General features: G+C 47.1%; 1 protein-coding gene across 5 annotated transcripts in view; it reads right to left on the reverse strand.

Moving 5' to 3' along the window:
* PPP6R1 (protein phosphatase 6 regulatory subunit 1) overlaps positions 1-14248 on the reverse strand; it is a 1952116-nt gene that overhangs the window by 196827 nt on the left and 1741041 nt on the right. For 4 of the 5 annotated variants that reach the window (XM_069638176.1, XM_069638186.1, XM_069638165.1 and 1 more), the window contains 2 exons: positions 11989-12184; positions 11684-11842 (listed from right to left, as the gene is read on the reverse strand). In XM_069638176.1, coding sequence (XP_069494277.1) covers positions 11684-11842; positions 11989-12184 — 355 coding nt within the window. The remainder of the gene's footprint in view (positions 1-11683; positions 11843-11988; positions 12185-14248) is intronic. The other variant, XM_069638194.1, reaches the window with a different exon arrangement.

Raw genomic sequence — 14248 nt, forward strand, 5'->3', positions numbered from 1 at the left:
TGCATGATGCAGCCAGAGAGCCACCTGGAGATGGAAGGCTTTGACAAGGCCTTCCTGTGATTCACAAGTCGAAGTATTCCAAAAATCCTTTGTACGTGCCACATAAAACTTCAAGGCACGAACATCATCCAGTGAATGCAACACCCTTTGAGCAGGCGGACCTTTGGCATAAAGGTGGGATGGGTCCTTCGTACCACTTTCGCAGCATGAAATGACAAATATGGCTGCTTGCAGGAGAGTACCTGAATCTCCCTGACCTGTCTGGCCAAGGTGATGGCCACCAGGAAAGCAGTCTTACATAAAAGGAACTTCAGAGGGGCCTGATGCAATAGTTCGAATGAAGGCTCCATGAGTTTAGTCAAGACAATGTTGAGCTCCCAAGCCGGAGCCGGTGCTTTCACAGGTGGAAAAGTCCTGAAGAGGCCCTTTAACTCCTTGGCGAGCCTGTGGACCTACAGTGAGGGCTTGCCCGGCGTCCGGGTGTACCTGGATATGGCCGCCAGGTGCTCCTTGATAAAGGTGTGCGCCAGCCCAGCCTTGGCCTACGAAAGCAGGTATGGGAGGAGCTGTGGAGCTGTGATCCGCAAAAGTGTAATCTTCCCGAGTCCTGCACCCCACCGTGAATCCCTTCCATTTGTGGCCATAGCATGACAGCATAGAGGAAGCACTGGCCCAGGCCAAAATCTCCTTGCATTCCAGTGGCACAGCTTAATGTCCAAACTCTAGAGCTGCAGGAGCCAGGCCGTGAGGTTCAGCTATGCTGGCTTGTGATTCAGAATTGTGCTGTTTTTTCGGGAGAGAATATTGGGAAGTAGAGACAGCTGGGTGGATGAAGCCACTAACAAACTGAGCAGGTTGGGTATTAGATCTGGTGTGGCCACGTCTGGGCAATCGGTATCACCCTGCAATGATACCATCTGAATGTGTTCATCACTCGCAACAGGAGCGGGAAGGCATTCTCCAGGCCCCTTGGTCGAGGGAACCTGCTGGTGACCCTGTGGCACTTGGAGTTGGCCGCCATCCCAAAGAGGCCGATCTGGGGTTGACACTACTTGCTGAAGAGACACGATACTTGCTTCTGCTGAAGTTCCGATTCGTGGCAGGATCACAGCTCCCTGCTGAGCGAGTTCCACAATGGTGTTCTTGATGCCTGCTAGATGAAAGGGGACGAGGAATATGTCCCGAAGAATGGCCTAATGGCACAGGGTCTGGGCCTCCAGGGAAAGAGATGCTTCTGGATGTAGAACATGGCGGTGGTGTTGTCCGTGAAGATTCGCACCACCTTCCCTGAGGTAGCTGAGGTAGGGATGACTTGAGGGTCCATAAGACGCACAGAGCTGCAGAATGTTGATGTTGAGGTATTTTTCCTCCATGAGCCAGAGGCCCTGGTGTGGGACTGTCTGGTGCGAGACCCCAACCCTTCTAGGGAGATGTCTGTGGTGACTGTGGCCTAGAACGTTGGCATCTGAAAAAGAGATCCTTGCATGATATGTGGGCGCACTCCCCACCATCATAGAGTTTGCCGGAACCCTTGGCTATCTTGTCTGTCCAAGCGCCGTGATCTGCAGCCCCTGTGCATCCAGAAACGCCTGTAGAGGCCGCATCTGGAGCCTGCAGAATAGGACAAGATGGATGCAGGAGGATATCATGCCCAACAGCGATTTCATGGCTTGCACTGTTGTGGTTGTTGACGACAGACGCTGCACCTTCCCCAGAAAGGGCGCCACCCTCTCCTCAGAGAGGGAAGCCAGGCATGTGACTGTGTTGAGATGGGTGCCCAGAAACCAAGCGTTCTGCGATGGCTCCACGTAAGACTTTGCATAGTTGATGGAAAATCTGAGCTCCGTCAAAAGGCGTATGGTCTCTGCAGTGTGCTGCTTCACCAGCATGGAAGAGGATGAGTCAGTCATCCAGATAAGGGTAGACATGTATGCCCTTGATGCGTAGATGCGCTGCCACCAGAGCCAAGCACTCTGCACCAATTTCAGGACGAAGGGAAGGGCCTTGAACTGATAGTGCTGCCCCTGGAACACAAACCATAGGAACTTCCGATGTTTTGGGTGAATTGGGACGTGAAAGTAGGCCTCCTACAGGTCCAAGGTCGCCAGACAATCCCCTTTTTCCAGGTGGCCGAGCGGGTGCTGCAATGTCACCATCCTGAACTTCTTGGATTTTAAGTACTTGTTGAGGCGTCTTAAGTCTAGGATTGGCCACCACCCTCCCGACTTCTTACGTACCAGGAAGTATCTGGAGTACACTACGGAGCCCCGGAGGCGCTGAGGGACAGACTATTGCTCCCTTTCTTAACATGGGCGAAACCTGGAGCAGCAGCTGGGCCATGTGTAGTTCATGACGTGCCACAGGAGAAATGTGAGGACATATGTTGCAACTCCAAGATGTACCCCGATGGAGAACGTCCAGCACTATTTGTCAGCAGTGAGGGCCTTCCAATTGTCGATAAAGCTTTCTAGCCGGCTACCCACTGGGGTGTGAAAGTGGGCCCCCTTGGGCGTCTGCGTCCTGGCCGGTGGGTGACAAAACCGCAGTCCTCTGCTGCCGAAGTTGCGAGTGCCCCTGTAGGCTTCTTGGGTGATACAGTGGGAAAAAGTGCAAAGTACCCCTTGGAGGTCCTGCCTGATTTCCCTCTTGAGGAACCAAAGGACGATGATCTCCTTTGTCTCCGCGTCACAAGGGACAATGCCATCTCTGTGTCGGTCTTAATTGATTGGAGCGTTTCGTCCACAGCCTTTCCAAACAAATTGTCTCCATCGAAAGGTATGTCCCACCACCTAGGACTACACGTCCGCCCTGAAGTCAGTAGCCTTCAGCCAACCTTGGTGCTGAAGGCCACCCCCTGCACCACCGTTGCCCATCTGGCAGAAGCCAGACTCCGCAATATCCAATGCCACCATGATGGCTTGGTCCGAGGCCACCTCGCCCTCCTGGAAAAAGGCCAGGGCATTAGCCTTCTTGTCCAGCAGGAAGTCTAAGATCAGCTCAGGCTTATACCAGAGTTCCCAGTCATACAGGGACAGGATGGCCAGTGCGTTGGCGGCCTTAACAGTGGAAGCCGCAGTATAAATGATGGGACTGCCCAATGCATCAAGCTTCTTCCCCTTCTGGTCCGGAAGCACCATGGGCGAGGATGATGGGCTCGCCGAGCACTTCCTGGAGGCAGCAGACACCATACACTCTGGTGAAGGCTGTGATCTCAAGCCAGTCCGGGACCTTGTACTTAATTTATACGCAAGCCCAGAGGGCAGAAAGGCGCTAAACAGGACATAGAAAAATCAACATAAAAAAGGAGGATTAGATTTAGAGGCAGTATCGAAGGAAGTGGGAGTTAGCAGAATAGTATCCTTTTCAGTCATTGTTTAAAGCTGGAGGATGATGCACACGCTCTCAGATGAGGGGGGAGAGCATTCCACAGTCTCGGGCTATGTGTGGGTAGGGCCCAAGTGCTACACATGCAAGTTTGGTCTGTGGTGTTGCTAGAAGGAAGATGTTATTAGAATGTAGTGTTCTACGAGCTGGTAACCACAAAATGCCATTGGACAGGTACTGGGGTCCTTGCCCAAACAGGCATCAATGTGTAATGCAGTGGACACGAAACAGAATCCTGCTGCTCACTGGGAGCCAATGCAAGGCTCTTCTAGCTGTTGAAACACGGTCTACTGTTTGCAGCACTTCCACTATACGTACAGCATTATTTTGGATGACCTGAGCCGGGATAGACCTCCCTTAGCGATACCCAGTAGGAGACTACCACAATAGTCCAACTTGCCCGCTATAACAGAACGAGCAAGAGTGGCACACTTGATGTTATTAAGTAAGGGACAAAGCTGGGATAGCAATTTCAGGTGTTGGGGACCAAGCTGATAACCTGTGCTTTCATGGAAAGATCCTGGTCCAGAGTGACTCCTAGGGCTTTAACTTTGGACTGGGCCTTGATGGTGCAGCCTGCAATATTAAATTGCTGGTATTTCAGACTTGGCTTGCGCAGTTGTGGTGTTGTCCCCACGACCATGAGTTCAGTTTTGGAGCTACTGAAAGCAAGCTTATTTGCTCGCATCCAGATTTGAATCAGTCCATAGGTGCGACTGACAGTATCAGAGTCCGAGGCATAGTCCCCAGAGACCGGAACAAGGCACTGTGTGTCATCAGTGTAATTTGCATGAATAACGCCAGCTGCATCCAACGGATTCAATAATGGAAGCGTAAAGACGTTAAAGAGTGTTGGTGACACGCAAGAGCCTTGCTGAACGTCACAAGTAACCAGGAACAACTCTGCCCTAGCCTCCTGAAAGAAGGCTTTGACCTTCCGATCTGACAGAAATGACTTTACCCAACTTGCAGCTGCAGCAGAAAAGTATGCTGTGTCATATAACCTGTCTGTAAGTATGGAGTAATTGTCTAGGTCAAACGTCACAGACGGGTCCAGCAGCATAATCATGGCCCTGTTACCCTTCCCCATGACAGTAAATATGTTAGCTTTCAAGTCGAGAAGGGTTGACTCAGTGTGTGGGCCAGTCGGAACCATGATTGTTTTTGTCCTAAAATATCATGACACTGCAGGAACTCCTCCATTTAAAGCTGCGCCACCTTGTCTAGTATTTCTAGAAGGTAGGGCACATTTTAAATTGGCCGGTAATTACTTGGTATGCTAGCATCAAAAAAAGGTTTCCTAATTAAAGGGGAAATCCAAGCTTGCTTGATATCAGTGGGTACGGAATATTCCCTAAATGATGCGTTTATAAATGTGGTCATTACAGGGACCAGTTACGCGGTGCAAAGCTGTGAGTGCTGGGCATATGTCCCCTTTACAGTTTGTAGTTTTTTTGTTTTTTTTTAGGACTTCAGCCAGGTATTGTTCGCTAATAGGTTGGAACTCAAATCTTGGGCATTGATCATTGGCCCTTGATGATGTTGAATCAAGGTCAGCAATTTTGTCACACTCTCCATTGGCAGCAATATTATTTGGATGTTCAGCAGCTTGTTTATCATGGTGTCTTGAATGGATAGGCACCATGTGGAATCTTTAATGACCTGCGACGAGGGTGTGCAGGGGTCCTCAAGCTCTTTAAGAACTCTGAAAAGTTCTCTGCAGCTGGAGGATGCTGCTGCAAATCTCTGATCATAGAAGCATTGTATCGATAGGAGATTGCTGCTTTATATGCTCTAGCTGCAATAGAATGGGTATTTTTGTCTTCCATGGAATACGTTCTATTCCATTGTTTCAGGGCTTTGGTCTTATTAGTTTTCAATGACTGAATATCTGTGGAAAATCATTATTCATTATGCTGAATTCTTGCTAAGCGTGTCTTCATTGCGGCCAAGCAATTAACAGCATTCTCAAGAGTAATGGAATATGCTGCAGCCAATTCCTTGGATGTATTCAAGTTAGGCAGATTGTTAGTCATAGGCGAAATAAACAGAGACATATTGGCAGCAGTGAGCTTGCAGAGATTTCTATAAGAGGTCCAACACTTTTGAGGCCTGACTTTCTGGTGAATGGGTGTCAGCAAACTCCATTCTAGAAGATAGTGATCAGACCAGGGGTAGGGATTACAGCCTAAATCTTCCAGGGCAAAGTTCTGAGTAAGAACCCAGTCCAGAGTCCTTTCCTGGTAATGGGTAGATGATGCGATGTGTTGATGAAAACCCATATCGAGTAGTGTGCTTTTAACTAAACGAGAGTGGGTAGCAGAGTTGCCCAGAAAACAGAGATTGAAGTCTCCCATAATAAGGGTTCTTGATCTTGGTTTGAGAGTAGGTGAAATCAGATAGCATAGGTTGGTCAAAAATTCTGGCATACTAGGGGGGGGGAGGGCATCTGTGTATAAGAACAGTATTCAGTGGCGCATTGGGATTAATTTCTAGTTTAGCCCATATTACTTCACAGTCGGTATTGCAATGTTGTGCATTCTCCGGATCTGCAGGGACTTATTATAGATCAATGCCACGCCTCCACCTTTCCCATTTAGTCGATCAGCTCATAGATGTTAAATCCTTCGGTACTGCAAGCGTCAATGTGGGACCTGCTGCATCGTGCAGCCAAGATTCTGCAATTACGCACAGATCTATTGTGTGCAAACTGATGTAGTCAGCTTCCTTAATTGAATGTTTAATGAGGGACCTTGTATTTAGGCGCATGCATTTAAAATTCCTCTCTTTTCCAGACCCTCTCTCTTGGAGGGGCGGTGCTTGGCGTCTTCAGCAGGGCCAAACTTGCCTCCCAAACATCGTCCAGCAGAGGGATGAACATGACTCTTCCGTGAAAACTCCCAGCATTGAAAAAGGAACCCCTCCTCCTCCCTCTTTCTCCTCCAGGACTAAATTAAAAGGAGCAGAGGCCCTTGACATCATACTGTGAAAGGAACCCACCTTGTTAGTGGGAGAAGCCATGGCAGGCTCATCAGCGCCCAGTGGCTCACCATCAACCCGCACATAGTCGTCATACTCTTACATATGCGTTGCTGCAGTGTCTGTGCCTGTGCCTGTGTGTAGTGGCACCTACCGCAACAGGGTTAGCGGGGTCAGGGGTGGTTGCGGCGTCGCCGGCCGGCTTCTTTGGAGCCATTTCCACCAAAACGGCCAACACGAGAGTGTGTGTACCTTGGGGTGTTAGGAGGGTGATTATTCACGCTATTCCCCACTGGGTCTCGCCTATTCCATGGTAGCGATTCCTGGGAGGCGAGTCCTAACTGCTATTCTTCATAGACCTGCATGGGAGGTAGGTAGGAGGGTTAGTCCTGTTCTGCAACTACTTCCTTCCGGGGTCCATCTTCCGACCTACGGAACTGTTCCTTGGTATCTCCTGTTGCCTTCTCTGGGATTGATCATTGCAGCATCTGCATCTGTGGGGTAGATCAGACTTACCTCCAGTAGCATGGATGGGGCTATAATTGTTCCCATTATTTCATATGTAAAATTAAAGTGACACAGCCCTCTCCTCAAAGTGACTCTGGGGTACTTACCTGTCCCTGGACATTTTTACTGGATCTGATGGGGTTGTATTGAGCTCTAGGTCAATATTCTCCATTTCTGTTTTTGCCTGAGATTTTCTGACCATTTTAAAGTCGTCCCTTGCTTTTCGGCAAAAGTAAATGCACTTGAAAAACTGACTGCAACTGGTAACAGGAAGATAACGGTTACTAAAATGTTCATTGTGTTTTGGAAGAATTTGACAAAGTTTGCTGCTTTTCCATCCGCACTGTGCCCTTAATGTATTATACTAGGTTGCTGGGCATACAGTTATGCTGCTCTAAGAGGCATAGTTTAATGGTAAGTGTGCTTTAGGCATATGGATTGTAAATAATGTTTAATCTCAGGAAAAAAGTGTGCTTCCCTACTTTTAATATATCCTGTCATCGGTGCTAGGTGTTGACCAGTAGGTCACAGGCCTTTCACATGTTGTAGAGGTTGGGATGTGTTTTTAGGACACTGCAGTTAGTTGTGCAAAGTACTGGGTGCCTACCTGCTTGCTAGTGTTTATGGTTTACTGGTTCTCCCAACTCCCTTTTTATTGTATGTTGGGTGCTCACCTCAAGTAGTGGGGCCACATATACACACTGGGTTGGGAGAGTCCTTGTATAGGCATGACTGTTTTTATAAATATACTTGCTATTAGTTTACCATTGGTGCGCTTAGACTTGCTTGCAGGCTGGATTTGGATAAAAGAGGACTCCTGCAGCCATTTCCTCAGATCCACGTTAGAGTCAAGAATCCCTCGTAGACAGTCGACTGAAGAAGATGCCAGAGGAGGCCTGGCATCCCTTCCTGCGTCTGGCCCGGTGAAGCCCTGTTGGACTACCTGACCTCTGAAGACCCTGAGCAGTGCTTGAGCTCTTGCACATGTGGGACCAACTAGTTTCGTTGCTTTATTGAGGATCAAGCCACACTGAGCCTTTGGAAGTGTCCCTGGATCTCTCAGTGGACTGACCAGTTCTCTCATGGGCTTCCTCGCCAGAAGCATTGCCTTTCCACGGTTGCAGCCAGAACTTTGGTGGTCACCAGCTTGTGGGACAAGCTGCCTCCCCTGAGAATGTCAGCCTCCCAGCATCAAGGGATAACGATCTGGTGAAGCTTCTTCAACCACGACTGGAAGGACAGCTGCCGTCTGTGTGCGGTGGACATCGCTGGAACTTGCCTTCCCCCGATCCTGCAAAGTGTCCTGAGAAGGACTGCATCATTGAATCTTGTCCCAGTCCCTCCTCCCTCCGGACTGGTGAACATGGTGTGGGTGTAGGCCCTGGGCCCAACATGCTTGGGGATCAGGCACTTGGTGGTGTCCTTTCCAGAGGTAAGCACAAGCCTGATTAGGCTCCAACAACCTTTGCCTGCCTTTTTGGGGATATTTTTGTAAAAGCGCACCTGGGCACTCTGCAATCCGCTTTCTCCCTCACCCCTTCCTGACCCGGCCCCTCCTCCCTCCTTCTCCCCCCAACACCGCCCTCTAATTGGTTAATCCCAGCAATTTAACGGTCTACCTATCCTCAGTACATAGACCAGGAGATTAATACCAACCAGCTTAACAACTAGCTATAACTGTGCATATTAGCCTGCGTCACATCTAGACATGACTGTAAATGTTAACCACTACCACATTTAGACAGAATTGTGATTATTGGCTCGCGTCACATCAAGACAGACAGGATTGTAAATGTTGGCTTGCATCGCTTCTAGGTAGGACTGTGAATGTAAGCCATTGCCACATTTAGACAGGATTGTAAATATTAGCCATTGCCACATTTAGATAGAATTGTGATTATTAGCTTGCGTCACATCTAGACAGGATTGTAAATGTTGGCTTGCGTCGCTTCTAGATAGGACTGTGGATGTTAGCCAGTGCCACATTTAGATAGGATTGTGAATACTAGCCTGCGCCACATCTAGACAGGACTGTGAATGTTAGCCATTGCTACATTTAAATAGAATTATGACTATTAGCCTGCGTCACATCTAGATAGAATTGTGATTATTAGCTTGCATCACATCTAGACAAGATTGTAAATGTTGGCTTGCGTCGCTTCTAGATAGGACTGTGAATGTTAGCAGGTACCACATTAAGATAGAATTGTGAATATTGGCCTGCGTCACATCTAGACTGGATTGCGAACTTTGCCAGTGCCACATTTGGATATCATTGTGAATATTGACTTGCATCGCATATAGACAGGATTGTGAATATTAGCCAGTGCCGGATCTAGATAGAAATGCAGAGACTGAGAATGTTATCAAGTGCCACATTTAGATAGAATTGTGAATGCTAGCTTGCGTTGCATCTAGACAGGATTGTGAATGTGGGCCAGTACCACATTTGGATAAAATTGTGAATATTGGCTTGCGTCACATATAGACAGGATTGTGAATATTAGCCAGTATGGGATCTAGATAGAAATGCAGAGATATTCACGCACCATATCTAGAAAGAACTTGGAAATTAGCACATATCACATCTAGATAGAAAGGCCAATAACCAACCCACTAACACGCTCAACCCCTTGCATACACCTCTCAAACTCTAACCAACCAAACACACCCATAAAGCACAGCAAACTGCACAAACTTCACTACACTGCAACAACAAATCACACATAGCTTTGCACAACAAAACACAACGGCTACCAACCGAAAAACACACCTAAGCTCAGCGAACGGTGCTAACCGTACTGAAGCTGCCAACAGCACATCACTGCTCTCTTGCACTTTTCACGCTCGGTCCCACTAACTCACCCCCACCTCTTTCCTTTTTCAGATCCGCCAGAGGACCACCCTCGTGGCAATAGTGCACTGTACAAATATCCTTTAACATTAACATTTCTTCCTCACCAAGCGATGCATCTTGAATCTGGACTTGGCTGGAAGAATTCTTTGCACCCGCAGCTCCTGGTCATCTCTCAACGGAAACAACAGCGGGAAATCCAACCTCCAGTGACCCCCAGTTGATCCATCAAGTCATATGGGATATTTCGGAGTCAAGGGGCTGCGGGCTGTAAGTAAACGCCAAGCATTTATCTCCTCCAGAGGTTAACATTGGGAACCAGTCCCTTAGTATCCTAATATTTTGGTCTTTGAACCTGGGTAGTATCATCTGAAAGATAAGAACACAATTTACTTACCTAGTAACCTGGTTGAATATCTTCTTTTGAACAATCACCAAAACAAGAACAATCATAATTTACCTAAAGAGACTACATTCTGGGGAGAAGCATTGTGGCTCCTGTGACTTTTGGGCACAAGGCCCCATTCTTCTTAGGGATTGGACTGCTAAAGTTAGGGAAATACACTTATGACTTGGTTCCATCTTTACTGCATTCATTTACTGGATCGAATAAGTCATTTGAATACAGTAATATCCTATGGTGAATGTACATAAGTTTATTGAGTATGGTGCAATGAGATCACCTGCTAGTTTCATTTTTTTAGTGTGTGTAAAGGACTAGAATAAATATCTGTATTTTTATACATCCTTGTCTAAATTTAATTGTGTGCTTCACTGTGTGGACTCATTGTGGCCCCTTGACCCTACACTCACTTTCCTGAGAATAGCATTGACTGCTCTCCATTGCTATCTTGATTGGGGTTTGGCTAACATCTCAGAGCTCCCAGATCTCTATAACTAGGATGGTCTCCTAAAATCGGTCCACTTGGCCAGATTCTAGAAATCCACTTTAACACGGCATGGTCTGAAGAAACCCATTTTCTGGCATGTCTAGCAATTTTGTCTGCACGTCTTGGATAAAGTTTTCTGTATGCATACAATAATGTCTGTGCATAACTGTTGCTGTGCACAAAGACCTACCTGCATTCTGTGATGTCTATCCGCACATCCAGGATGTTCCTGGCTGTCTCTAATATCCTGGTGGGGGCGCTGCTACAGTTTTTCTTTTCCTACAATTTACAATGATGATCGGAGGAGTCAGGGGTTGGAGACCTTTCCTTAGGGTCAGAGACAGTTTTCTTGTAAAGCGACCTTGGATTTGCTGGGTTATTCCATAAAAGCCCTGCAAGCTGTTCCTTCATAGATGTCGGTGTCATCGTCTGACAGAATCAGCACTCCTCAGTATCATGGTCTTTCCCTAGACAGAAAAGACACTCTGAGTGGGAATCCGCTAAAGAAATTGACCGAAGACACTTTTCACAGGCTTTGAAGCCCGATTTTGGAGGCTCATAATGATGAGTATCATATGAGTGACCGTCTCTTGATCCAGTGCATTGCTGCAGAAAAAAGGAAAGCAGGAAAATGGAAACAGGCGGTTCTGTATTTGCAAAAGGATGAGATTGCTTTGGAATAAGACAGAACCAACGAGATGAAGTGGTCGAAGAGTGGGACGAACAGTACTGCATGATGGCTGAAAAAGGTTTTCCGGTGTCTACTGTGTTGACTGGGATATTTCAAAGATGAGGAATTTGTGGGAGGAATGTATGCATTAGAAGCATTATCTTTTACATCTGTTCCAGTAACGTTAGGTTGCAGCAGGACAATCACAACATGGTAATGTCTTCTAAAACGCAGCAGCCTACTGTCATCTTTATTTTTTTAAACTATGTTCTCAGTGCTAGCAACTTGTGCCAAAGAGTAGTACAATAGTTTCTCAAGGTTAGAAAGTCCAATTAACCAAAAGCTCATCCCCGTTGAAAATTCTAACATCTGCAGATGCTATGGTTTCCCAAGCCTCACCTGTCTTGATGTGGTTTCTGCAGTGAACCAGGCGCTGGATTGTCTTTTAAGCTTTCTCCATCTTCTGATGTTTCCTCAGCCTTTGAGAGGGCCGTACCATGCAACACCAGTTCTCCAACTGGGGTGGAATCAGAGGTAGATGTGGTAGCCTCAAATCTGCTAAAAAAAGAATTCAAATGGACAAAAACAGAAATTAGAAGATATAAGGGTAAACATTGGTGGTGGTTAAAATGAAAGACAACGAAGGGGAACATCAAGAGATAGAAGGCCATTGGGGAGTATGCTGTTGGGCTAACAGTTCTTACCTTTCGCAAGGTGGGGCTCCAAGAGTGCTTGGTATAGCTGGATTTACCGTTTCCTCATTCTCCCCATTACAAGCAACTGTATTTAATGCATAACTTGTCTCTACAGGAGAGGGCACAGGGGAGACCCCAATGTCTCTTGCAACACTAGAAGGAGCGAATACACCTTCCTGTTGATGGCTCGTATCGTCTGAGGGTGCTGTTTGAGCAATGCAGTAGAGAAAATGATTTAATGATCAAAAACATACATGCTTTTCTCTTTCTCCCTACCCCACCAAACACAAATAAGCAGTTGACCTCATACTCAGTGTGAATCTTTCCCACATGCTCAACTTGTTAGTAGCACTGCTCCTACAGCAGATTACTCTATACAAGGCCTTTTCTGCTACAAAGCTGCAGCTTTACAATTTGTTATACAAGCATCCCTTCAAGTACCAAGGGTTAAAATTATCATAAAATCTACAGATATATTAGTCTGCATCAATTCAACACACAAAGATAAACGTGGGCACTCCATTCTATAATCCTGTGCAACGAAAGAACAAATTACTTACTTCTTGATAAAGTTCTTTCTGATGGATGTTCCTTCGACTCATTCCTCTTCTATGAAATCCTATCCACATTGCAGCTGTTCTTTGGAAACTTTTCTGCCGCTATTGTGCGCAGCGCCATCTGCATCGGCTCCATCTGACGCCTCCACGCACCCGGCGCCGGACATGAACATCAGGGGAAGCATATATTGAGGCGCTGCAACCTCAGTTCCATCCATTTTCCCACTCCTACACTGAGGGACTGCGGAACCGATGAAGTACTAGCTATCCCAAAGAGGGGCAGTGGGGTGTTCGATGAGGAATCCATGGGAGAAATAATATTACCGAGAGGTAAGTAATTTGGTTCTTCTAATGGATTCCTTCCTCTTACAGATTCCTCAACTGTAGGACCGCCATACCAAATTGGGCATTGTAAAGACTGTGGGGCAGGGGAGGGTTGTGGGACTACCCACCCTATGGTTGGGGTAGGAGGCACCCCAGCCAAGGCTCTCAAAAGGTAGAAATGGATGAGCAACCAAGACGGAGACTCAAGGGAGGTGGCTGCAGGCTTGTTTTTAGGTACAGTGAATCCTGCAAGCCTCCCCACAAAGGAATGTCTACACACTATGTTATGCGCTAACAGTTCTTTTATTAAAGGAAAAAAGTTAGGTGGATATATACAAATAAATAATAATCACTTTGCACTATGAAATTCTACTCAAATAGTTAACACAATATTTATAGTACTATGTGGTACCACAGCTATTCTTAGTTCAGCAATAATGCAGCAACTCGTGACCGTTATTAAAAAGCATTGACATTACTAAACACTGGCAGACTACTTTTCAGAGTAAAAATGCAATTCTGTGTGAAGACCCCCGCCTGCCCAACCTGGGAAACCTGCAACAAAAGTTAAGTTATTCTTCGCTTTTGTGTAAATGCCTAGTCCTTACGTGTTCATTAATTGTCTGCTTTTATTGCTACAGATCCATCCAACCCGAAAGTATCTGGGAAGCAACAGGAGAGCCAGGCCCAAGACAAATCTGAGACTCTCGATGGACACTGAGGGAGAAAGCCCCTCTTCCTCGTCATAGTACCTTGGGTGCCTTGGAAGGCAAAGAGGTGGAGTCCCTCAGCTTTACTCAACGATGCCCCTCCAAAATGGACCACCTCTGGAAGAAGTCGAGCAGGAGAAGGGAAACGAGCAGTATCGGAAAGGCAACAGTGGAGGTCTGTCGCAGAGGCTCCTTGGTCGGGTTGCTATGCCGGCCGCGGATGTCCCAAGAAGATGAAACTCACTGTGGACCTCGACCAGGCTTGGGCGGTGAGGGTGTGTTCTTTGAATTTCGATGACCTTCAGTGGCAACGGGTGCAGTGACAGAAGTTGGTGTCGAGTTTCGGTAATTTGCAGTTGCCACAGTTAGGTTCTTCAGTGCTGGACTCGTAGCACAGACGACAGGATGGCTACTGTGTTCTGGTGACTTGGACCCAAGAACTGCACTTTTTTGTGGGCCACCACCAAGTTTGGTCCCTCAGGACCCGTTCTTCGGTTCGGAATGGCAGGAAAGCTGCTGGCGGAAACTTCTCTGCAGACGGCGACAATGGACTTCCTTAGCCGTGGTAAAGTGAACGGATGACGTAGTTGCTCTGCCACTTGAAGATTTCTTCAGTCGGCTTGGACTTGGCAAGCTCTGGGTGTCGAGCAGCACTATGCTAGGGCACCCCCTCTTCCG

This window comes from Ambystoma mexicanum, chromosome 1q (assembly GCF_040938575.1).
Source record: "Ambystoma mexicanum isolate Mex_15411 chromosome 1q, UKY_AmexF1_1, whole genome shotgun sequence".
Lineage (NCBI taxonomy): Eukaryota > Metazoa > Chordata > Amphibia > Caudata > Ambystomatidae > Ambystoma > Ambystoma mexicanum.